The sequence below is a fragment of the Solanum tuberosum genome, unplaced genomic scaffold (genome assembly GCF_000226075.1).
Source record: "Solanum tuberosum cultivar DM 1-3 516 R44 unplaced genomic scaffold, SolTub_3.0 scf00101, whole genome shotgun sequence".
In the NCBI taxonomy this organism is placed as follows: Eukaryota; Viridiplantae; Streptophyta; class Magnoliopsida; order Solanales; family Solanaceae; genus Solanum; species Solanum tuberosum.
In genome coordinates this window covers 91,612-118,680 of record NW_006239029.1, presented here as the reverse complement: position 1 = coordinate 118,680, position 27,069 = coordinate 91,612, and the positions used below count along the sequence as shown (strand labels likewise).

Below are 27,069 nucleotides of genomic sequence, written 5' to 3'. Positions count from 1 at the left end.
TTGATTAATATTATGTATTGTTTCCCATGAGGCATACGTTAATTTTTGTAAAGCCCTTGTGCCAAGTTTTGCATCTAACACAAGAGATATAATATTGTATCTCATAAGTAAGATCGACTTAATGATATAGTGTAAACTGTTGTTCATGAGGTGTAAGTTGTTATTTTAATCTCTAAGCAATTTTTCTTCAAGTTAAGGTCATTTTTTAAAAAAAACTATTAAGTGAAAACACAAATTCAAGACCGAACATTTTGGAAGACAAAAAATCAAAATTGAACACTTTGAGGAAAACCGAACACTTTGAGGGACACCAAACATAATAATTTCCTCATCCAAATCACGTAAAATAGAATGCATATCAAAATAATTAGATTAGCTATCATGGGCTCCTCGCAATTAGCAATATAATTAGATTTTAGCTAATTAGTTCTTCTATATCTATCTTAAGGGCCACAAATTTTCATTATAAGTACAAATAAATCCACATTTTACGCATTATTTGTCTCAAAGCAAACAAAAAAAAACATTAATTTTTGAAACGATATATATTTGCTACAAGTTAAGAGAACATACACTAGTGGCAAGTTGTTTTGGTGTATTACGTGAAGAAGAATGTAATCATTCGTCTCAAAAGAATATAATCATTATGGACATAAGAAACATTTGAGTATACAAAATATCTCTTATTAGTCTGGTTTGGGAAAGACTGCATTTCAAAAAGTGTGATATAAACAATTTAAATCTAACAAGTATTAGAAATTATTTCCACGACCCAAACATGTGATTTATAACTTTTTAAATTGACCCATGAAAAAACGTATCAAAAAACTTTTCAAATTGAATGACTTAAATTATGACTTGGGTTTTTAGCCCATTTTAATCCAATCTTTTTCAGTTTAAGTGATTTAACTCAATCAATTCTGATCTGTCCAAATTCAATCCAACCACCCCATTCAACGCTCCTATTTACAAAATGGTGGATCAGGTGGTTTGTGATGGTAGTTGTAATAATTTGTGGAGGTACTTTAAAGGTGGAATAAATGTAAAGATTTTGTGTATCAAGTGTATATATTTATATGTATTGTGTATATATAAATTTAAGCAAGTGTTGGATGGTAGTTATAATAATTTGTGGAGGTATTTTAAAGGTGGAATAAATGTATAGATATTGTGTATCAAGTGTATATATTTATATATATTGTGTATATATTTATATGTATTGTGTATATATTATACATAATGTGATTACACATACACCGACATTTAGTGTGTATGTCATTATATATTGTGTGCATGTCACATGTATATTTTGTATGCCTTGTGTGCGTCAATGTATATCACTGTATGTCATGCATATGTTAAGCGTATATATTGATATACAATGATATACACTTATACATGGAGAGAAGAAGTTGTAGAAATCATGGGAAAAAATCCTAGCGACGAAAAAAAGAATAGACAAAGTCTCCGGGTGGAATGATCGAGCAGTGGCGCTCGACGGCGGAGCACTGGTGGTGGATGGGATTGGGACAGGGACAACTAGAGTTCGTGTGAAGCAGAAGAAAACAATTGTAATTTTATGAGATTTGTTGGAGGTTATATATGTATCATAATGTTTTTATTACTATTTTTTGAAAAATGAATAATATTACTAGTTATTGTGGTTATGGATTTCCTTTTATATTATTAGTAAGGAAATTTTGGTGTAGCATATGTACATGACACAACAATAATAATATATTTAGTATAATTTCGTAAGATTTGGAGAGGATATAGAGTAAAGTGTATGCAAACGATGATATCCTTACTTTGTGAAAGTAGAGAGGCTATTTCCAAACAAATCATCGGCTCAAGTGCGGCAAGTCAAAGCATTTTGTTGAAAAGATGTAAAATTAAGTATTGAGTCTAACTCACACCTCAAAAGCTAGTTTAAAGGAGATCGGAGGATCGTCAATCTCATTGACCATCAATGTGAGACTTTTTCATTCTTCAACACCCTACATCACGCCCAGGGTGGGACATCTAGTGTGTGAACAAATTTAATTAGGGTCCAAACATTGGGTGAAAATGGTCATGCTCTGATGCCATATAAAATTAGATCTTGAGCCTACTCACACCCAAAAGCTAACTGAAGGGAAGAGAACCAATTAAGAAGACCACACATCTCATTAAATATCTATGTGAGACTTTTTCATTCTGCAACAACATAAAATATATACGACAGTGAAGAAAACATGACAAGTGATAAGAAAAATAGACTATGACATTCATAAAAAGAACATTATCAACAATAGAATAGTATGGTAATCGAAATACAATAATAAAAAAAATGAAAAAGTAAAATTACATAAAATTATCATAAACCACTCTTATTTTTAAAATTTAAATGTGTTTTAATTAACCTTTCACGTATTTCAATTCATTGCTTTCCACATATTCTTTGTGTGTTCATTTTGTCAAATTAAGTAGGAAAGCTTTTTACTCGTATGTTTTCGATGTGTTTAAGGAATTAGGAATGAAATCCCTACTTTATTCATGCCTTGTCTACTTCTTTTTTTCCCTAGATAATCAGACAAAGTATACTTTAATTACTTTTAGGTTTTCTTTCTCTTTATTTGTTTTGAGAAGTTACTCTTTCGGTCCTAATTTATATGACTCACTTTTCTTTTTAATCAATATAAAAAAAAAGATATAGTTACAGTCACACTAACATCTATCACGTATTTAAGATCACAAATTTCAAAAGTCTCTTTTTCTATCGTAAATTTTATGTCAAATCAAACTAACTCATATAAAATAAGACGGAGAAAGTAGCAATTTTTTTTAATTATCAAATTACTTTTTCTCCTTTTTGATTTTCCTATGTCGAGGGAAGATGGGACAATTTGTAAATTAGTCAGAAAGGGAAAAAAGATAAAAAGAAAAAAAAAAGCTGGAGACCATATTTAACTCAATTTTTTTTTAACCTTTTAATCATTGTCATTATACGTAACATTCCTTTAGTATAAGTATTTTTAATATATATATATATATATATAGAATCCCAAACTTTGGAAATACTTTTGCGTATATGTGTATGTATCTACGTAATTCAATACTACACACATGTTTTTCTGTGTTACATACGAAATATAAAGAAGAAGAAAAAAGGCGTAAACAATAACACATGCAATGTACCTTTTTGTACATTTTCGTCTATTTATGAACATACACTATACATCTCGATCAGAAAACTGAAGACAAAAAATATCAGTGTAATGTAAATATGTCTAGGTAAGGGTGAATTAGCACTGGCTCTAGAAGATTTTTTATTTATTTTTAAAAAAATAGGCAAATGTGTTAGGCCTCCAAATTAATTTGAAGGGGGCTTTTTTTTTTTTTTTTAGCAATAATAGATTATAGGGTTTTTATATATATAAAAAAAAATAGTAGTCATCGTCTCATCGATAATAGATTATAGGGTTTTTTTTTTTAAAAAAAAATGAGTACTATTTTTTTAAAAGTAAATTTTTTATATAAAAAAGAATTATTAAAAGAAGTTTGACATATCTGGAGTATATTTCTCAAGAAAGATAAAATGTAATAGTTATATAAAAAGATTTTTTAAAAGAAATTTACTATTGGAAAACTTTGCATCTTAAAAAACTTGTAAAGCTTGTAGAAAGCAACTCATACACATTTATAAAAGTATTGTTTAATTTAGTAGTATTTGAGATTAAAACAAAAACTCAAACGTATTAGACAATATTTTGATCCTAGTTTAGAAAGTTCTTTAGCTAAAAAAAAAACAAAAAATGCTCGTAGAATTGGTCATATTAATTAGTAGTGTGAAATTAGGACATTAAAAGACGAGTTGAATTTTATTTTATTTTTTACCAAAATTAATCTCATTAAACAACAGTCTATTTGAGTTGCTAACATACTTCTAATCTTAATCAAATTAATATAACAAGAAAAGAGTTTAACCCTTTATTTAATTATACTTGTGGAGTTGTTGGACACATATTTGAAAGAGAAGGTGAAAATATTAGTAGAATATATATCTCAAGTAATAGTATGACACGTTTAATTTTTTTTAAAATGACATCATTTGATACACTAAGCTTTCGTTGTGTGAGAAATCCGTAGACCGGCCCACAATGGTTTATGTATGCAGTTTTATTCTGCAATTCTATAAAAAGTCCATAGTTCAAACTTGTAACCTTCTGATCACATAACAACAACTTTATCGATTATGTCAAACTCCCCTTTTCCGCGTTTAATAGTTGGCAAAATAATTCAATAAGGTGGTGCTGAACAGAAAATGTTGAGTAGTCATCTTCTATAATTAGCATGTCTAATTAGTTGTATCTTATTAACTGACGTGAAATTAAGGAAATTAAGATCAACAAATATCCCTCACATATGACTAATAAAAAAGAATAAACAGATTATGAGGAGTTTTAGAGAATTTTTTTTTTTTGAATAATAATAGAAGTCAAAAAAGGTTTCTTTCTTTTAAGCACGTTCGAAATCTTCATCAAGCATAAATTATCGCTCTAATATTATAAAAGTAATTTTCAAATTAATTAGTTAGTTAACTACAAATCGCTAAATTCCAAACTTTTTTTTTTTAGATGTATTTATGATAAAACAAAAACACTTATGAAAAACAAATAAATTGTAAAAATTTGGTCAAATGTGATATTAATAATTAATTACATTTCCACTTTGTGATTTTGACCTTTATCTTTTTCCCCTTTTCTCTTTTAATTTATTTATGGAAGTTTTAACCCTATTTTTTAGTCAACAAAGAGGGAAGAAAGAAAAATTTAATGTTATTATAAGCATCAAGTCACTGCTTTATTAGTATGTGTTTAGCAAGAGATAAGCTTTTCCCAATAAATAAAAAATAAATAAATGGATAGTTGTTTATATTTTTATTTAAATTTAAATACTCAAAAGATATTTTTTGAATTTCTCATTCGATGCCCAATATCTTTTTTAGTGTCCTATTAACTTGGATTATGCTCTGAAAAAATTACAACATTTCCTATCAAAGACGACTCCGATCCAAAGAATGCAATTTTGAATTATTCAAAAGACTCTGGAAGCATGCATCTTTTTAGTTGGTTAAATTAAGTGAAAAGGCAAACTTGTTGGGCTCTTTTTCTTCGCTTTTAACAACAAAATGATTTAATGTAATGTATATTTTTCTCAAAAGAAGTTGTTTATAAATGGAAAATCTAGATAAAGTAGATTTGAGGATTAAGGAATATAAAGATTGCACGACACAATTTGCTTTATTTGGAAAGCTTTTATTAAGTATATTTTACGTCAATCTCATAGTTTGAAGAGCTGATGATATTCTATTCTTATTTTTCTTATTACATCTTTTTAAAATTTAAGGATTTTGTATACATCACTTAATGTTACATCACGCCCCGATTTTGAATACATCATTCAACGTCCTGATTTTTATTACATCACTCAACGTCTGATACATTGTGTCTTGATACATTATCTTTGTTGATACGAGACACACTTGTCATGATATATCACTCAACGCCCCAATACATCGTGTCCCGATACATACATTACCTTTGTTGATAAGAGACCCACCTAATTTAATAGATCACGTAAGAGTGATGTATCCGAAAATAAGAGAAAGTAGGAATTTTTATAATTTTTTGAAATAGTAGAGAATTCTAAAGAGTTTGGTAAAATAAGTTATGTATTTAGTAAATTTTATTACCTCTCCTATTGCTAAAAGAGATACCGATAAATCTTTTTATAAAATATATAAATAAAGTAAATACTCAATAAAAAGTAATTATATTTAGGTATAAATAAGGATTAGATAGTCAAAACTTTTCTTAATTAATATTTGCTTAAAAACATATAAAAGAGAAATACGACAGATAATTGAAAACCAATGAAGTACTTATTTATTGGGTGTGTTTAGTATATAAAATATTTTTAAAAAAAAATTCTATGCCTAAATTTCAAAAAAAAAATTGAAAAATATTTTCTCTAGGAAAATGAGTTGTTTATAAATAAGGAAAATAATTTTCCTATAGAAAAAAAATATAATTTATAGTGGCATTACGCATTGATTATACCCTTCCATCCCACTACCACCCCTATTCCTAGGGATGACAATAGGGCGGGGTGGGGCAGGTTGAGCTTAACCCGTAAATTTTTTAATCCGTCTTGCCCCACCCCGCCTCATATAATTTTTTTAATATTTTCTTTTTCCAGTTAAGTTTGATACTGAAAATAAAATTCATAAAAATAAATTCATTTTTTCATTAAGTTGTATTAATATAATTTTATTTTTTAGAGGTCAATTGGAAAACATGTAAGAAATTATATTATTTTTCATTGAACCATTTTTATTTACTATTTTAAATATTTTAGTAGCTTTAAATAAATTATCTCAATAAATAATGCTCTATTTCATTCCTCCCGCCCTGCACAACTTTAAATCCACCCAATCCTGTATAACCTTAAACCCTCCCCGCCCCATTGCCATCCCTACCTACTCCCCACCACCCCATCTCATAGTGTCTAATCAAATTATATTCAAATATTTTTCATATAATTTTTACTTATTAAAATCCAAAAAGAAAAAAAAATTGCCTATTTTTCAAGAAAATATTTCCATTCTTATCAAACCCCTTTTTTTTCAAGTAGAAGTTTCAAAGATGTAGAAATATAGTAGTAAAAGTTCCTTGCTAAAGACTTCTAGAAGAAAAGTTAGTTACGATTGTATTTTTAAATGTATTTTACATCTTAAGCAGACACCCCACATTGATTTTGTTTTAAAATATCTTTAGTCTAATCGTCCATGATTCCACTTGTAAAAGCAAGGATTATACTAATACAAACAATTATGTTTACCTAATTATTTAATTTATTAATTTTTTTCGCTTTTGCTTCTAAATCATCTCAGACAATGAAAAATTCAACCAAAAATATTGCAAATATACTATTATAAAACTGTATATTTCATAATTGAGATTCAATCTAACAATACCATCTAAATTCTCAAACATAACTAAGGAAATACTCCTATGTCCATAATTACTTGTCCAATTTTGCATTGACACACCTATATATTAAAAAAACAATGATTGACATAGTGAGTTTATCATTTTACCCCTATTAATTATGAAGTGGATGAATTAAAAACTGAAGATTTTCAAGAAGTTCTACATTTTTTAAAGTAATTAATTGAGGATATAATAGGTTTAAAAAATTGTCATTTCTTAAATTGTAAAAATGAACAAGTAATTAAGAACAACTAAAAAAAGAAAAGTGGACAAGTAATTATTAGTGACCGAGGGAGTTATAATTATAAAAAGGTGTATAAAAGCATGGGATTTTTTTGTAAAAATTAGAGTACAATATTTTTTTCGAAAAGTGAAGGGGTTATTAGCATTAAAGATGGGAGAATTCGGGTATAAATTTTGCCGGCGGAAAAAAATAAAAGAAATTAATTCATTATAAATAAATAAATGGGCTATAGAAAAGGAGTCTGAAGTCAAAAGAGCAAAAAAAATTGAACAAAAATTCTAAAAGAGCAACAAAAAATAAGGTTCAAATAAAAAGGACAACATTTGGACTGAAGACGGACGGCGTGAAATCACACGTAGTAAGGCGCAATATGACATGCGCCTCTCAAATTTTTTACCCTTTTGGCTCCGGACTCCATAGAAAAGGCCTACTTCATTAATCACAGGCATGTGAGAGGCTGCAACTCAAGTACAGTTCAGGGCATATTTTATTTTCAACGTGGGACTTTTTGTTGTAAATTCAAATTTAATTAGATTTTAATGTACATGTTAAGAATGGAATAAAAAAAAAGGGGTACAACTAAAGACAATTGAAGTTGCATGAATTTTCTCTAGAATAGATTAATCTTTAATTTTTTTACGTGATTGTAACTTAAGTATAAGCAATTTAGAAATCGAAGTCATGCCGAAAGGAATTGTTACACACATCTCTAAACGGTAAACAATTAGAATTAAAAAAATTAAATTTTAATAGTTCAATTAATTGACTATATAAACGTTCATCTTATCAATGAAGGTTTATCTCCCCGACTTGTAATTCCTTCGTGCGTTTCATTCCAATTTCACTGTTCCTAATTTACAAAGAAAAAAAAAGTCATCTGATACATAACTTGAAATATATTATAATACTAAAATAAATATTTACACTACTAAAGAAATAAATATTTTTTCGTTGAAATTTTATTTTTCACCGTGTATTTTTACCATGAATTAGTTCAATGAAAAATGAGTGAAAATTTTGTATTGTACAGCAAAATTTTTCTATTAATTCACTATAGAGAAAATCTTTATTTCTAGTAGTACTATAATTCGTAAAATAAAAATAATATTTTATTAGGAAGAACATAAATTAAGGTGGCAACACAAAATTATTAATAACATAAGTGTCACCAACCATTTAGGACATGCACCATATCTTTGCTCATAAACTCAGCTTCCTCTACTATTATTTAATTATTGCATTTAAATAATTTTTTAATTAATTTTCATTTACCTAATCTTATAAATTAATTTCCACCGACGCGTTGATATACTACTATTTAAACAAAAAAAACAAATCACTTATTATTGTAATAATAATACTGAGATATCCAACACAAACTGAAGTTCTCCGTGACTTCTTTTATTTTAATTTAATTTAATTATTAGGTTTGTCGTTAGTTTATAGATCTAAGGAATTGAACAATAACAAATTATAATATATATTTCCTGAAATTATAGTTTAAAATTTAATTTATCAAAATCTTCTACATATGTATACGGAGCTAAGAATTCAAAAGGAGATTAAAAAAATTATGCCAAGTAAATTTAATAACTTATATTTAAATAAAAAAAGTTATATTCATTATGTGTATAAAATATAGTTTTTCAATAAAAGGTTTCCTTTTGCCTTTGCGACTATATGTACACTTATACTAGGGGTGTACATGACTGAGTTGGTTTGGATTTTTCAAATATCAAATCAAATCATTTACGTAAGAATTATTAATTTATAAACCAAATCAAATTAATAAAACTCGAGTTTTTTTCGAGTTTTACAACTTCGGATTGATTCGGATTTTTCAAATACCCAACCAAACTATATAGGGGTAAACCCCCAAAAAAATAAAATTCAATGAGCTTAAAATTTCAAATAGAGTCCTCTATGAGGTTATAATATTGGTTCTTTGATTAGTAGATTAGGTTATTCTAAGAATTAGGGGTGTTCGTGGTTCGATTTGGATCTATTGGTTAAACATAAAATACAAATATAATTTTAAAATTGATTTTGAGAGGATTAGCCACTAGGGCTGCGTATCGGTCGGTTCGGTTCTGTTTTAATTTGAAGTATATCGGTTTGATTTATTGGTTATCGGTTTGTAGAGATGCTAAACCGTTATAGAACCATTAAGACATGCATATGCTTATCAGTTATTGGTTTATTGGTTATTGATTGTTATCAGTTCGGTTATCGATTTAACCGTTAAGATTTGACACAAAAATAAATTAATGAAAATCACTTAGAAACAAAGTGACAAATTGAAGGAATCATGTACATGAGTTCACAAGTTGCATCTTTCTCAAAAGCAAACACTTTTACATTGTAGATAACCAAGATTTTGAGATCGCTAGAATTAAAAGTAAGAAACTAAACTCTAAGTCAAGAACTTTATATACAAAATGGTATAAATATAATTATTTAATTTACTATCGGGTTATTGGTTAACCCATTAAGAAAAAAACCTCAAACCGTTAAGAACCGATAACCCGATAACAAAAAAAATCAAAACTGATATTTGAAGCGCTAAACCAATAAAAAAAAATTAATTCGAGTTATCGGTTTCGATTCAGTTTTGAATAACCCTATTAGCCACACAATGATAGGATAAAGATATACTCCTTTTGGATCTAGAAATATATTTTTTTAATTTTATTTTTTATGAAGGTAGGTGTCATGCACCAATTATGTCTAGAGAAAATAGTATGTGTGATCTTTTCCTTTTATATTATGAACATCATGTATGTTATGGCAAGGTGCAATGATGTTTCTGTTTTTTTTTTTCCTTTCTATCTATTATTTTTGGTTTGTTAATCTGAATACGGAAAATAACAGTTTCATTCTAAACTTGTTTCATTAGTTATCTTTTATGGATTATTTATTTATTTCATAATATAGGTTGTAAATATTATTGTTTTTTGTCATAATTACAATTACTTGTGCTTAAACAAATTGTAAATATGTTTTCTTTTGTTACACTAAAAAAGACAATAAATTATTCAAAATGTTTCATAAGCGATGTGACTTAAATTAATTGGGAAAAAACTCTATTTCTTTGAGTGGAACGTCTCAACGATCAAAATCTTCATGTGACTTCATGTGAAAAAAATTGGCATATTTGTTTGTCTCCCTCTAAATAAATATAATAATAGAAGACTTAACGATATTTAATAATAATTAGATTCTCCAATTACGATTAGTTTCAGTTGAACATTTGAAATGTTTTTATTAAATACTTTGAAATTCAAATTTGTAACCCTTTTAAAGCATATTTTATTTAAATATTCATTAAGTAAATAAATTAATGACTTAAAATATGTTTTTTTTAAGGGATAAGGGTCTGAAAAATACCCCAACTTTGGTCGGATTTGTTGTTGCGATACTAAACTTTCATGAGGACCTATTACCTCCCTAGACTATTTAATACCGTATTTTAAACATATATATTTGCCCACGTGGACATAAAAAATAATGCAAAATTATAAATAGTAATGTGTCCACGTGGGCACATATATACCTTTAAAATACACTATTAAATAGTTCAGGGAGTAAAAAATATGGTATTAAATAGTCTAGGGAGGTAATAGGTCCTCATGAAAGTTTAGTATCGCAACAGCAAATCCGACCAAAGTTGGGATATTTTTCAGACCCTTATCCCTTAATAATATAGTCTTTAATAATAGCCTCAAGAGGAGAATATAATGTTCTATGTTTTCATTTTTAATTAATGACATTAGATAATCTGTTTTCACCTCTAATTCTTGATATTTCATTATTTTTGTTAACTATAGTCCTTGTTTGATACTATATGACTTAATAATAAGATTTGAGAATTGATTTTTCATGGCTCGATTCCTCGTGTCTGTATTTTGTTTTTTTTAATTGCGGCCTACTTAAAATCTGTAAAGTATTAAAAACACACATAATTTTGATGTGAAGTGAGTAGTATCTTAGTGACAATGCAAGATCAAATCCTTATAGAGTTACTTTTTTTTTCTTCTGAATTTACTATCCAAATTTTGGACACCCTTCATAAAATATCTTAATTATTACGCTATTGCACACTTTAACCATACATTTTGCGGGGTGAAAAGACTGTAATTTTCTATAGACCCTTGGCTAAAAAAAAATTCGAAACAAAGTTGCAAGAAAAATAATAATAACATAATAAGAATATAAATGAAGCGACGTAATGCATATTGAAGAATAAAAAACTATGTGATACTAATTAAATAATACTACTGAGGCTAGCCAGCTAGCTAGTCGCATCCCTCTCCAACATAAAGTGCCACAATACTCAGTTGTATATTTACTGATGTTGTACTCTAATCCTCGATCTTCATACCTTTATATCTAAGATCATATCCTCGCTAAGCTAAAGTTATATTATATCTTATCTAATCACCTTTCCCTGTTTTTCTTTGATTATATACCTAATCATGCTTAGAATTCAGTCTCTTAACGAATGCATTATTTCACTAGTTTTGTTAAACTTTATTCGTCTTTAATTTTGTTGAACAAAAGAAATAGCATCCCATTAGTAGAGAACAAGATGTTATATATGTTCAAGATTGAAAAGAATTCATCTAAAATTTGGGCGTAAAATTAGATTTAATAGTTCAAACATCAGATATATACCAATCTCAAATTTTAGACTGTCAATCTAAACTTGAGATAAATGTTATAACATTGGAGGTAGATTCATACAATATTAATTGCGTATGTCTGAAATTGATCTCAAAATTAGTCTTGAACTTCAGACAAAACAATAGTTAGTTTATACATAATTTTTTACAATTTCAAACATGTTATATATCTGAAATTGATTTCAAAGTTTCTAAACTCATTCGAAAATCGGTTATTTGCGTAGTGCCCCCACCCCACCCCAAACAAGCAAAACAATGGCCTAAGATAGGTCCAAATCCAATTTATCAAAATCTACATAAATTTTTGAGATGATCGAATCAAAACTTTTGGAAAGAACAATTAAAGTATATTTCTTTTCCAAAATCACGTTGGATTAATCTTTAAACACTCTAATTTTTATTCATTACTCCATCATAAAGTTTGGTGCACTGCTAAATATATGGTTTCTTAATATGCTTCATATGGTCCACCTATAAGAAAGAGGGTAGAGGTGTAGTTATATGTGTAAAGCAATGGGAATTTTTCTCTAGGGAAAAAGGTAACGTTTTATCATTTATTGACAAGTAATGTAACAAGAATCAAATGTGTGGTACAAGCACAATAATATACATTTACCTTGTTAGGTACGCATATAATAGGATATTACAATAACATATCCAGTAAAATTTTACTAATGACCAAGCTTTAAAGAAAGTAATGTATACACAATCTTATGTTTTTTTATCGATAGAACTTCGTGTACACAAATAATATTATTTCCGTTAAATGAAAAGGGAAATATCAATTGCTGATGAAAGCTAGTACTAGCTTTGCCCAAAAAAAACACAGTACATCAAGCTAGCTAAAAGATTTGCTTAAATTTTCAGCAATACCTTTAAGAAGCTTATAATAATATTCTTTTCATTCCCTTAAACGATAATAATTGTATTACGTTCATGGATCAATTTTCTCACATTTTCTTATCTTACTTTCCATACTCAAAATATTCCCCCTTTTTTTTAGAGTGAAACTTATTACGTATTAAAAGATTTAAGTTATATTGATCGATAGTATTAAAAGATTTAAGTTATATTAATCGATAGTATAAAAGTTTTTTAGACTATCAAGTCATTTAACGTGTGATAATCAGTTAGTTATAATTAAGTAAGTTAACACAAAACTTAGGTATTGTACTTTTTCTCTTATTTTTTAATCTTAATTTGTGTCCTTCATAACCAGTTAATTTTTTTTGGAGGTATAAATTTTATATTTTTAAATGATAATATTTCATAAGTTATATATCATGAGCTCGATTATATTTTTTAAAGAATTTATAACCCATAAAATATAAATTCAGAATAGTATATTTTTCTTAAGAATAATTTTTGAAACATTATAAAATTACGTCATATAAATCGAAACACAATAATTTCCTTCCTACTTGAAGTCATACTATAGTCGTTTTGACAAGTTCGAGAAACCACATGCCTTAAAGTCGATGGCCATTTAATGTAGAAAAAATGGGCAATTTACTACAGCCAAAAATAAGTAACTATTCCTCTCCTTATTTCAATTTATTTAAGGTGGTTTGACTGACTATTTTTTAAAATTTGTGATTTAAAATAAATTATAGATAATTATATAATTATAAATTATATTTAATGGAACTAAATGAAGGATAAATCAATTACTCTACTTTGACAATTTAAAAGAATAGACAAAACAGAGAAAGAAATATCATAAGTTTAGTACCCCACTTTTTACCTGTTGATTAACTAAGGCCAATTTTGTTGCACTTAATTAATGTTTTAACAAAAGAATAATTTTATATATTAAATTAATAAATAATGAAATATTGAATTTTTCGTCTTGAGTCTAGTTGACAGAAATGACTACAAGATTAACCTTCAATTGAAATTAAATTAATTCTCACATCTTGAATAATAAACTATAAAGTATTCTAATGATCTTGAATAACAAATTACAAGGTATTAGATATATATTTTTTCTCTTACTGAATACTGAATATGTAATCTCAATAGACTCAGTATTTTCTTGAGTCAATTTTACTTAATTTCTTTTCACTTTGTAATTCTAATTTTTGTCTTTGTTGTCTAATTTTATTTTACACCATCATAAAATAATGAAATAGATTTGTATTCTCGTCGTCTTTTCAAACCATCATGCTTCAAACAATGAAGTTTTACCAAAGTAGCACATGCATTTCAACTTCTACTTGTAAGTTTGATGCGATGTTTTGTTAAATTATGTTTTAGGCCTAACTCACACCCCAAAAGCTAGCTCAAAGGGAGGAGGATTGCCCAAGCCTTATAAGGAGTCTACCCATCGCATTAACCACCAATACGAGACTTTTGTCCTTCTTTAACATCCCACCTCACGTCCAGTGCTTAGCATCTGATGCGTGAACATATTTGATTTTAGGGGCCCCAACATTGATTGAGACGGACTCTGCTCTGATACCATGTTAAATTAAATCTTAGGCCTAACTCACAACTCAAAAACTAGCTCAAATGGAGGAGGATTGCTCAATCCTTATAAAGAGTCCACCTATCTCATTAACTACCAATGTGAGACTTTTTGCTTTAACGTGTTTAATATAGAGAACATATCAATAATTAACTGATCGAATCATGTTAAATTATTGATATAAGAAACCAAAAATAATAATACTAATATATTTAAAAAGTTTAATTATATATAAATATTACTATAAAATAATCGATCCGAACAGTAAAAATAAAAGTAGAAGTCTGCGTAGGAGTCATCCCCAGACAAACACACAGACGTTGAAACAAAGTATTTGCGTAGTATTATTTGAAGAATCTGCCCGAACAAATATCTGAGTCTTGCCCGTTGTCGCCTCGGTCACCTGCCCATTCTTTCTACCCCACCTCTTTTCGGGCAGCTCCAATCTTCAACTTCTTTCTTTCAACACTTTCTCATCGATCATAAATATAAATATGTAAAACTCTCATACTTCTTTTCACCACCACCACCACCTCCGCCGCCGTCTACGGTGGTGCAAAAAAAGTTCCTTTCTCTTTCTCGAAAAATGGGTCAGGGACTGAGTTGTGGAACGAGTGATGAACATGGGTTATTCTGTGCTGTTCAGTTGGGTGATTTAGACACATTAAAATCTGTTTTAGAGAAAAACCCATCTCTTATTCATCATTCTACTGTATATGATCGACAATCTCCTCTTCATATTGCTGCTGCCAATGGCCAGATCGAGGTGGGATTTGGGGTTCTTGAAAATGTTCTGTTTTTGAAATTGATTCATGGATTTTGATTGAATTTTTAAACTTTTCAGGTTGTTACTATGCTGTTGAACAAATCTATCAACCCAGATTTGTTGAATCGCTCTAAGCAGGTGATTAGTTAATTTTGTGTCAACCAAGTGTTTGTTGAGTGTCTGAATGAAATGAGTTGTGTGTATTTTAACTGTGTTTTTTTGGTTGATTTAGACTCCATTGATGTTAGCAGCAATGCATGGGAAGATCTCTTGTGTGGAAAAGCTAATTGAAGCAGGAGCTAATGTATGTATACTTATAAAAAGTCTTTTTCAAGATTGTTTTTTTGTGTGTTCTTGATTATGCTTTAGAACTGATTTTGTCAATTGTGATTTTTTTTTCGTGTTCAGATTTTGAAGTTTGATTCACTTAAAGGAAGAACATGTTTGCACTATGCTGCATACTATGGACATTTTGAATCACTTAAAGCTATTCTATCCACAGCTCGTACATCTCATGTTGCAGCATCTTGGTAAGGAATTGATTCTTCTTTGCGTATATGTTGTTGATGGTTTGTTTTTGATCGAATTGATTGGGATGTGAAATCTGCTAGGGGATATGCAAGGTTTGTGAATGTTAGAGATGGTAAAGGAGCAACACCTTTGCATTTAGCAGCCCGTCAAAGACGGTCTGAATGTGTTCACATTTTGCTTGACAATGGCGCTCTGGTTTGCGCGTCAACTGGTGGATATGGGTAATTTTCTTATCAAGAAGTTGATTTCTATGTTACACTTTTCATGTTGTTTGAATTAGCTTTTGTATTTTGTACAGATTTCCTGGTAGCACTCCACTTCATTTGGCTGCAAGAGGTGGCTCTCTTGATTGCATCCGTGAATTGTTGGCGTGGGGAGCAGATCGACTACATAGAGATTCCACCGGGTATGTCGTTTTTGTCGATTTTGATCTTTTCAAGAATGTTACTGTTTGTAAAATTACCCTATAGTTGATCTAAGTTCTTTGATTTGTACCTTAATAATTATGTGTCTAGTCCTTATTTGGTCATTTTGGTGCAGGAGAATACCATACATGGTTGCTTTAAGGTACCACCATGGTGCTTGTGCAGCTTTGTTGAATCCTTCATCGGCAGAGCCTCTTGTGTGGCCATCGCCGTTGAAGTTCATTAGTCAGCTCAATGATGAGGCGAAAGCTTTACTAGAACGTGCATTAATGGAAGCGAATAAGGAGAGGGAAAAAAATATCTTAAAGGGGACAGATTACTCTCCACCTTCCCCATCCCAATCTGATGCAGGGATGGATGACAACATGTCTGAGGTAATACATCACCAACTATACCAGATAACATATAAACTACTATTGAAATATATATATCTTACTCTGCTAATAAATAACTAATATATTGGTAAACCAAACTACGTTTGCGTGGAAAAGATGTGGTGTAAGATATTTGTGGTTACTAGAGTATAGTATCTATTCCAAAAAATATACCAAGACTTGATTTTTAACCTGATGATTGAGATATTCCTATTGTTTGTTCAACTAAGGGTCTATCAGAAACAACCCCTCTATCATCTCAAGGTAGGGTAAGGTCTGCGTACGCTCTAACCTCTCTAGACCCCACCTGTGGGATAACACTGGGTTTCTTGATGTTTGTGGATCGAGATATTTCCTAGTAATAAGTGATTGTTCTCTTGTTATCTACCATTTCAAGTCTGACCATTTGTCAGCGAGTTTCACATGGGATTATCAATTATGTAATGCAGGTCAGTGATACAGAAGTATGTTGTATCTGTTTTGATCAATTATGCACAATTGAAGTCCAGGACTGTGGGCACCAGATGTGTGCACATTGTGTACTGGCCTTATGCTGCCACAACAAGCCAAATCCAACCACGACTAGTCCACCAGAACCCGTGTGCCCATTCTGCAGAAGCAACATTGTACAGTTACAAGCTATTAAGGCCACAAAGAACGATGACACAGATTCTGATTTCCACTCCTCAAAGCTTCGAAAGACTAGGAGATCACGAAACGTCAGCGAGGGCAGCAGTAGCTTTAAGGGGTTATCAGCAGTAAATTCTTTTGGCAAAATGACTGGTCGTGGCTCCGGTAGGATTGCTGCTGATAACGAATGGATCGATAAGCCAATAACCCTTGATTGATACCAAAAAAAAGTTTCCAACTTTGGCAATTAAAGAACAATTCCATGGCGGGGTCTAATGGTATATATAGATAGATAGATTGATCTTTCTCTTCCCTATGTTTTGTAGATTTGGGAAATAAGCAAAGTTGAAATGATTTGCAAGCTTGGTTTAGATTGAGTACTATATCATTTGTGTGGGTCACAAAAAAAAAAGAGTATTTGTGTAAAATCTTGTTTTCTTGAAGTAGTAGACAAAATTCTTTGAAGTTTTTTACCCCTTTTTATTTTCTAGATTTTTGTGTTTTCACTTATTAGGTGAAAACACAACATTCTTCCATTATAGTATGAAGTTAGCATTGGGAAAGAGTCAAAATGAAAGCAAGTGATGAGGAAAGTAGACCTTACCTTACCCTATATGTTTTCTTTAAATTAAAGCAGCCTCAAGGTGTGAAATGAACTACAATTTGTATCAATTATTTTATTGAAAAATATTGTATTGTATAATAATAATAATAGTATATGATTAGTTGCAAGTTGCAAGGATGATGAAAAGCTTTTTTTTTTTTTTTTTTGTAATTGTTGGTCAAAGTGATCATGTGAATACACTGCCTCTTGGTTCAATTAATTTCTGCAGCATCATCCTGGTATGTTCAAATAAGTACAAACACTCTGTCCCAGTTCTAAATAAAAATAAATTAAAAGTGTTGGTAAAAAGTAAGAGGAAATAATCTATTGTGGCTCTTTCAGATTTTTTTTTTATATATAACAATGAAGATCTCGTATACATAAAATGAAGCCTTTTATAATAGCATATTCAGTATAGTTCTGGAGAAGGTAGATTATACATGGACTATATTCCTATCTTGGGAGGTAGAAACACTGTTTTTTGATAGATCCTTGGCTCAAGAAAAAAATATTTCAAAACAAGTCGGACAAAATAATAAAAGTAAAGAAGAAATGGCAAAATATTATAGAAAACATGCTGAAAGATCGAAAAAGAGTAGTAACTACAAAATAATACGATAATCAAACTACAAAAAATAACTATTAATGACAAAAATCGAAGGACAAAAAACTACCGTGAGTATATTAGTGAATCATCGATCTTTCTAAGGATTGTGAAAGTTGTTCTACTAAAAATGTTCTTGTTATTGCTTCGACTCATATTCCCCAAAAAGTAAGTCCCTCTAATAGCTCAGAATAAATTAAATACATGCATTAAGATACACTATGACTATTAGTATGAAAAGATAAGCGAGACAACTCTCTACTATCTACTAATCTTTCACCCTAATTTGTGTCCTCCACAGCCTCCTATCTAAGGTCATGTCTTCGATAAGCTGAAACTGTGTCGTGTCGTGTCATGTCTGATTACAACTCCTGATACTTCTTTGACTTATCTCTACCTCTTCTGAAGCCACCATTCATTGCCAACCTTTATGCCTTTGTTGGGGGCATCCATGCATTTCCTTCCTCTTCACATGATTAAACTATCTCAGTCTCGCTTTTCGTATATTGACCTCCAATCCACTGATGTCAATTCCACCTTATTCCGAATATTTTACTTTCTAATTTTATCTCTCCTAATATGATTGCACGTCTATCAAACAATCTTCATTTCACAACTTCTATCTTTTGAACATAAATTATTTGACTAACCAAGTAAAAGATTTACCCATCACTTTGTGAAACTTGCATTCATGAATAGTAGAACTAAGATACTTAACCATAATTTTGCACTTTGAGACTATAAATCTGGCGGTCGTAACAACTACGTGTGCTGTTTGCAACTTCAACCAAATATCTTAGCATCCAAATTCTTGTTACAACACTGCAACAAATAAAGGGGTTAATCGTAAATTATTTAACGATAATAATATAATTATTATTATATTATATTTCGACTACACTTCTCCATTAATACTATCCTATTTTGATGTGTAAATACATATATGGAAAAATAATTCCACTTGTAATCAAGAATTTTTTTCCACCACATCAATAAAATTATCATCTTATCAAGATATATTTTGAAATTAATTTAGATAAGAATATAATTGCCAATATGGACCCTACCAAACTATGATTTATTTGATGATGCCATGTGGATTTGATTATATTTATTAAGATTGGGTAGGGCTGTGGGGAATGAGTATAAGTATTTGTGGGCTAGGTGGAGATGTTAACCAATGTTTGTTTGGTAAAGAAAGGGCACCTAACAAGAAAAGAGGGTCCCAATTTAGTTAAGTTTTTTTGCTGTGTATTTATAATTGGATGAATTGATTGATTCTTGAAAATGAAATCAAATTAAATACTTTGTAATGTGTATATTGGACTTTAGAGGACTTTTCTCATATATTTTCCATATGAAGAAACGTACGTCCATAACAATATATTATATAAATTATAACCACATATTGAAGATATATGAGGCTGACTAGAAGTGTTGTTGATAGCATCTAAGAATATATCGTGGCAGAATCAAAAATTTTATTAAAAAGACACATATAAACAAATAAATAAAGAATCATAAGAAATTTTGATGAACTCTTTTACAGTCTCCTAGTTTTGTTCATGACCTACTGATTAATAAAGTAATCGAAGAAAGAATCATAAGATCTTTTTAATTAATTTTTAAAAAAATATTGGAGACAGGGAAAGAGAAAATGGAGAGGGAATTGAGAAATTGAACTCTGCCCAATAAGGTAAGTGAGAGTATAGATAATAAACTAACTGAACTACTAAAAATTCTCTAAATCATGAAAAATTTATTAAAAAGCTTACATGATTTCTTTTCATTCTGCCAAAGATTTGGGCAATGTTACTTGTTACAATGTAGTGATGAAAGGTAATAAATATTTAATAAAGTAATTGACCCTAATACTATCACATAAAAGTATAAGTCTTCATACAATAAAGATTCTATTGGAGTGGATGGTCCTCCTTCGTTCTTAATAAAAAAATATCTAATTCGAGTTCTCTTAAATACTGAATCACCTATGTAAGAGAATATTTTATCCTCAATATAGAATTTTTCGACACAAATATTGCTTCTTTTTTTTCTCTCACATGGAGCGGCGTATATGTTGCCTTTATGTTGCTTGGTCTGCCGCAGCCAGCAAGAAAGCTTGAACAATATTAATGTCTTAAAAATTACTATATATATTCTAAAATAATGTAGTAAATATTTTTCATCCTATGATATGTTGAAACATGGTCTAACATAAATATTATTTTATAGACAAAATGTTTCAATTTGAACGGCAACTCACAATTTTGACTTTTCATGGCGTCATGGTCATTGGTGTGTTCAATTGAGTCCTCCTGTCAATTATGTAAGGTAAAGAATTGGTCAAAGTTCTCATCTAATAGGTGGAATTTTTTTTACTTTTTTTTAACCTATGTTTACATTCGTATTAAAACCTGACAAAATCAGGATATGCACCGTAAAATCCTACATTAGATGTAAAATACTTCCTAATAAAGGTAATTTTATATTTAAAATTCAAACTCGAGATAACATTTACCGTCAATCATCTTTAGGATGGGTTTTGATGAGTTATCCATGCAATATATGGATTTGAAAATAATATCAGGATTTTGTTTAGGTGTGTTTGGTACAATGGAGAATTGTTTTTCGATCTTTTCATATTTGGTTGGTCAAAATATTTTACTAGGAAATCAGGTTTCTTAAAAATAAAAAAAAATGATTTTCCCTAATGAAAATAGGGAAAACAAGTTCCATAAGTAACTTTCAAGTTCATTGTCTCCTCCCCACCCACCAAACGTCCTCAACCCCCATCTCTTGACCCTTCCACCCCTAATCCCCAAGGCACCTCACCCTCATAAGGTACGTTTTGCTAACTTATATATAAATGTTTTTGAGATATTATCAATAAGAATACAAAATGTTCATATTAATCATTATTTTTTAGTGGGAACACAAAATTTAAAGTGGATAAATAAAAACTAACGGGAAAAGTAATTAATATGCTTAACCAAATTAAACAACTAACATCATAATTTGTCGACATATCAAGAAGTAAAAATATAAAAATTTCCTACTTAAAATGAATTTGAAATTGTAGAGATAAAAGTCAAGAACTTAGTAATGTGAAACAAGAACATAGGTACAATTATTAATCTATTTTTTGTGGCGGTTTTTTAGGCTTTTTAATTTTAAATTAATGCTTGTGTCATGTTGTAATTTAATAATGATAAAAGAAATAAATGAATAAAGATATTTTGTGAAAGTTCCAATCGATCTCCATCAAAACAGTTGAAAATTCACATGAAATTAATTAATTAAAAAGACGTACAATATAAGACAAGAAAAATGACCAAGAAAATAAACCTTTACACTCATGACCTAATTAATTGTACTTCAAAATTTAGCTAAAATACACACACTAGTTGCAATATCAGTCTTAAGTGTCTCCTTAGTCACAAATTTGATACGGTGACTAATCAATTTAAATATTCCCCTGAATAAAAATATTATTTGATATCTTGAAGATGATGCATTTTGATTTTGTACGGAACACCGCCATAATAAGTTGGGCAAACTTGGTTGGGAACTAATGTAGCCGACTCGACTCTGCCCAACTAGGCACAAGCTTGATTATGCTTTAAAATATTAGGTTGGGTTCAATTCAACTACGCACAAGCTTGATTATACTTTAACATAGTTGTTTGGACTCCACTGAGGCTATAATTTACTCAGATCGACATAATAATAAGTTTTATTGAGTTTTAGCATGGACTCGACTTGACTTAGTATTATAATAAAGGAAAAAAGGATAAATATACCCCCAAACTATCGTAAATGGTGTGCAGATACCCTCCGTCATACTTTTGAGATATTGGTGCCCCTGCCGTCCAAAAACTAGAGCAAATATGTCATTCACTCTAACGGAAGACTAAATAGGGACATGTGGCGCAATCTTATCCGTCGATTAGATATTTAATAAATGTCAGATCGGTGGATAAGATTGTGACAAATGTATGTCTGTTAGTATAAAGGGTATATGTGCTCTAGTTTTTGGACGACAGGGGCACCAATGTCCCAAAAGTATGACGGAGGGTATCTGCATACTATTTCTGATAGTTAGGGGGTATATTTGTCCTTTTTCACTATAATAAAAGGGGAAATAAAATGAAAGTTTGGTGGCGGTACTTTCCAAAAGTAAAATAATTACTGCTGGATTTTAAAACAAAATTTTCCATTAAAGGAATGAGCAATTTGCCGTAGTTGCAAAAGAGAAAAGGATGTATCATGATAATTGAACCACATTTAGACCTTTAAATTCTATTTTTATGAGTCTGAAAGGGCAATTTCATATCTATATTATGTTTTCCAAAATTGTGACTTTCCATATAGAGAATCTTAGCACAAATTAAGGCTTAGAATATCGACTTATACACGCCAATTTAAATTTATTTAATAATTTGATAGATAATTTGAAAACGTTGACTTTATATTAACAAAATAAAATGATCACTGTCTGAAAATACCTAGAAAAAGATTCTCACATTATCTTAATCATTATAGTGTAGTAGCCTGACTAATGATGCAATCCCTCGTTAATTAGTTTCATATTTAAAGAAGACAAAGGCATTAAATGATGTAATTATATTGGGTTAAGAATAGTTTGTGCACATGGTGGCAACGGCGGATCCAGAAATTTTATTTCCATAGGTGCTCAATTATTTTTAGTTTGAGAATTGCTACATAAAGTGGGTGCTTAGTTACTAAATTTGAATGAATTATTAGATATTACAAACAAATATTAGTGTTTATTGCAAAAAGCAATGGGTGCTTAAGCACCCATAATCCATAACATACATCCGCCACTGCTGATGGCGGGATGCTAGGTGAACGTGTGACACTTAAGAAAAATATTATCAGGAAAAAGGCGGGAACTCGTGGTCCGGAGACATAAAAGGACTTCTATTTTGATGATGTACAAAAAGGATAAACACGCTAGATATTTTTATATGTTATCCTGCCAACAACAAAAGAATATTAGTTGGCACAATTAACAGTTTTTCATGTGGGATGCGGTTATTGGGCATAGTACGTACTTTAGGGCTCGACTCAAGCTTTTCTATTGGTTGGTGTATTACTTTTGTCACCTATAAATAGTATAGGGTTGGATTCTAAACAATATACTACTTCTCTTGTGCTTCAAGCATTCTATACTTAGTTTTTATTCTTAAGTATCTTAATTACAAGTATCTTCGAATTAAATACCCGTAGCGCCAATACTACTCTCTTTACTTTCATCCCTACTCAATAATTAGAATTCGTGTGATATCAGACTAATCCAGATTCACGCCAGCTAGGCTTACTAGGAAGGAAAATGCTCCTTACTAAAAGGTTCTCCAACATCATTCCTGAAGGAAACGAGTGATCAAGAATAGTTGTCCCTCATGATCAATTCCAATTGTTATCAACTCTTCTTGACGATCAAATAAATAACAAGGACGTTAAAAAATATCCTGATTTAATCCTCGAATCAAGAAAAACACATTAGAAACAAAAATCAGTGAGAACACAGAGTTGTACCAAAGCCTCAAAATCTAAGACATCATCCACACATACATGGAAACAAAAGAGGAGCACCTTGTCCATGAACATCATGATCTAATTCTCTGTTATCCCTCTGTCTATTTTCAACATCGTCTGAACCTGACCATGGACTCAACTGAGGAGGAGCGATTTGTCCATTTTCGAACAATGAATTTTGGTCCCTATTAGGCAATGTCATAGCAAATTCATCAGGTCCATATATCAAAGGACTTGTTCTATTATGTTCATTAGCAGCTCTTCTTTCAACTGCAAGAAAATGGCCAAGTGATGGAGCATTACTATCACTATTCCTTATCATCATTACAGTAGACTCAGCATCTGTGCTGTTTCTTGGACACAATGAGAAACACCATGTTGTTTTAGACCTATAGTTTTTTTGCACCTCTGTCATTACACCATTTGATCTCCCTCTTGTTGATCTTCTTGAGAGATTAACTATGCTTGAAACACCAATAAGACTTCCAAGTGTTGTGCTCCTATCATGAAAGAAAGACCCTGTGGACTGAAAATTTGAAGAGATTAAGTAGTTTTTCTACTCCTAAAATATTGTATACTGATTATTCAATCTAGTGTACTTAAGCGTTATGGTGGTGTGGTAAGTACTCCTTCATCCTTAACTAGGGGTCTTGGTTTCGAGTCCTCCTGGGTACAGAGTTGCCTATGTTAGACAGCGAGTTAGTCGGGGTCCAATGAGGGTACCAAACACCAGGTGGAAAACCAACAAAAAAAACAAAACAATGCCTATATATGGAGCTGCTCCTGTTCTGGAGCCAATAGGCTCTAAATCAGGAGCAGAGATACTACTCTTAATAAGGGGTGTCATCCAACATTGCTTCGTTAAAGGCTTTCTTATATGCGTAAATAAAATGTGCGTATGAAACAAGATGTATATATGTAATAGGCCGACACAAGTTTCAAAAGTCTTCATTTCTTTCTTAAACTAAGTGCCGATTCAAACTATATCACAGGAATAGAAGAAATACAAAGTAAATAACCAATTTGGTACAGAGTAATGCCTTTAAACCACCACATTCTCACACTTAATCTTGCTTATAAGCCGAATTGTGACTATAACCCGACATCCCTTTCCTACCATCTTGCGTACGCCACTGTTCTGAATAAAATCAAAGGATTGATTTAACACTGCTGGTACAGTACTAAGGTTTATTTGAATTCAAACAAATACAAGCAGAACAATAATTTAAGAAGGGTCATTGAAGAACCTAGGACAAGAAGATGATTTTAAAGTTGAAACATGTTACACAGTTCTGATAATTGTGGTTCAAATGTCAATGTTGTAAAGGAACACCAGTGACAGCTTTAATAATGTTATGGTCCCAATTTACATTGAACATAGAGTGACATTGACAGCACTCACAAAACTACTTCACAGGATGCATGAAACTATGTACTAATAAAGATTGAAAATATCCAGGTTCATCATATGATTTGGAGGCTAAACCAAGTACTACATTACAATAAATAGCATGTCTCTATTGTGTCTTTTTCCTATCACATCTTGTTCAATCTATTTGATTCGAATTCGTTTTATTAAACTCAAACTTCAATTACTTAAAAGGGGAAGCTTAGCGTAACTGATAAAGTTATTGTCATGTGACCAAAAGATAACGAGTTCGAGCTGTGGAAATAGTCTCTTGCAGAAATGCAGGATAGGATTGCGTACAATAGACCCTTGTGGTCCGGGCCTTCCTCGAACCCCACGCATAGTGAGAACTTAATGCACCAGGATCCCCTTTTAAACTAGGAATATTAGCAAAAGTAAAGCAAGGCACATGCTCTAGCTTTTTGACCAATTATTAACATTTTTATAGTGCAATTGGCAAGTAGAATCTAACTTATACACCCTAACACTATCTATAGTAGCTAATTAACCTCTCTTATTTTCCATGTTATTAATCTCACTTTAATGAACAACAAGTTACAATTATCTTTTAGGTAACCTAATACCATTAAATTCTTTTACGTTATCAGTGTATATAGTATTTAGACCAACGACAAATCGACACGTGGAATAAGGGCATATTACAGTTATGGAATAGAATGTACCTCAGTGTCCAAATCTGAAGAAGAATCAGTGGAGGAAGTAAGAGAGTCACTAAGTGAAGTGTTGAATGAGGTTGATCCATTTCTGCTTCTACCTAAACCTATTCTCAAATTCAATGGCTGCAATCCCAAAGGCCAGCCTTCTTCCTGCTCCATCAAATCAATCAACAATCCAAAAATAAAAACAACATTAGTGGGGTTTCCATCTATCATTTCAATAATCTGACCAAAATGCCAAAGGACAATATTCTACAATGCCATGAAGGGACGTTTAAATATTTATTTGGTCGTGAAATTTTAAAAATCTAACCTTTAAATATTTTCAAGTTCCCAAAAATTAGCTCAAACCATTTTTGGGACTTTTGGACTTTCATTCACAAAACTTCAAACTTTTTCTAGATAAAATGTATGTCCAAACGTAACTTCAAGAACTCAAAATCTATGGTCAAACGGAAACTAAGAATGATATTCAACAATGTGATGAAATATAAAAATCTAATCTTTAAATATTTTTAAGTTCCCAAAAACCAACTCAGACCATTTCTAGGATTTTCGGTACTTCCACTCACGAAACTTCAAACTTTTATCAGATAAAATGTATGTCCAAACGTAACTTCAAGAACTCAAAATCTATGGTCAAACAGGAGCTAAAAATGACAGCACAACCCTTCTTACACACAAAAAAAGAAACCCCATATGGTTAAATTCCAAAACAATGACAATGAGACAAAAAAAAGGTTTACCTGTTGAGCCATGACCAAAATGAGCACTGTTATATATATTTACCCTTTAGATTTTGACTGATATTTGATAAAGATTGGATTTTTATGACTTCTCAAGAGAAATGACAATAAGGGTCACCTTAAAATCTCTGGATTAACCTGAGATATGAGACAAAAGAGTAAAATTTTTAGTTGTCATTTCATTGAAGAAGAGGAATGAATAAACATGGTAAGCAAGAAAATGGCATTTTCTATTTCTAGTTAGAATAGGAACAAGTAGAATGGAGTCAAGATTGTTTTTTTTTTTTTTTTTTTTGGGGGGGGGGGGGTGGAGGGTTT

At 30.5% G+C, this 27,069-nt stretch overlaps 2 protein-coding genes across 2 annotated transcripts; one reads left to right on the top strand and one right to left on the bottom strand.

Moving 5' to 3' along the window:
- The first annotated feature begins 14,919 nt into the window (after positions 1–14,919).
- On the top strand, positions 14,920–17,892 carry LOC102591559 (putative E3 ubiquitin-protein ligase XBAT31). The gene is made up of 8 exons (XM_006348933.2): positions 14,920–15,193; positions 15,272–15,331; positions 15,426–15,497; positions 15,602–15,723; positions 15,805–15,945; positions 16,023–16,130; positions 16,265–16,523; positions 16,973–17,892. The coding sequence occupies exons 1-8, from the start codon at positions 15,014–15,016 to the stop codon at positions 17,369–17,371; spliced, it is 1,341 nt and encodes a 446-aa protein (XP_006348995.1). The 5' UTR covers positions 14,920–15,013; the 3' UTR covers positions 17,372–17,892.
- Positions 17,893–23,769: 5,877 nt separating this feature from the next.
- LOC102591233 (uncharacterized protein At3g17950-like) lies at positions 23,770–27,024 on the bottom strand. The gene is made up of 3 exons (XM_006348932.2): positions 26,752–27,024; positions 26,012–26,155; positions 23,770–24,446 (listed from the first exon to the last, which is right to left on the bottom strand). Exons 1-3 carry the CDS (start codon positions 26,761–26,763, stop codon positions 23,943–23,945), a joined length of 660 nt encoding a protein of 219 aa, XP_006348994.1. The 5' UTR covers positions 26,764–27,024; the 3' UTR covers positions 23,770–23,942.
- Positions 27,025–27,069: the final 45 nt, after the last annotated feature.

What these genes read in the sequence shown, in the direction of transcription:
- LOC102591559 (XM_006348933.2), top strand. Translation starts at nt 15,014, where the DNA reads ATGGGTCAGGGACTGAGTTGTGGAACGAGTGATGAACATGGGTTATTC. An exon ending in TAATTGAAGCAGGAGCTAAT is followed by an intron (nt 15,498 to 15,601) that starts GTATGTATACTT and finishes TTTCGTGTTCAG; the next exon opens with ATTTTGAAGTTTGATTCACT. An exon ending in TCTCATGTTGCAGCATCTTG is followed by an intron (nt 15,724 to 15,804) that starts GTAAGGAATTGA and finishes GAAATCTGCTAG; the next exon opens with GGGATATGCAAGGTTTGTGA.
- LOC102591233 (XM_006348932.2), bottom strand. An exon ending in CTTCAGATTTGGACACTGAG is followed by an intron (nt 24,447 to 26,011) that starts GTACATTCTATT and finishes TCAAATTTTCAG; the next exon opens with TCCACAGGGTCTTTCTTTCA.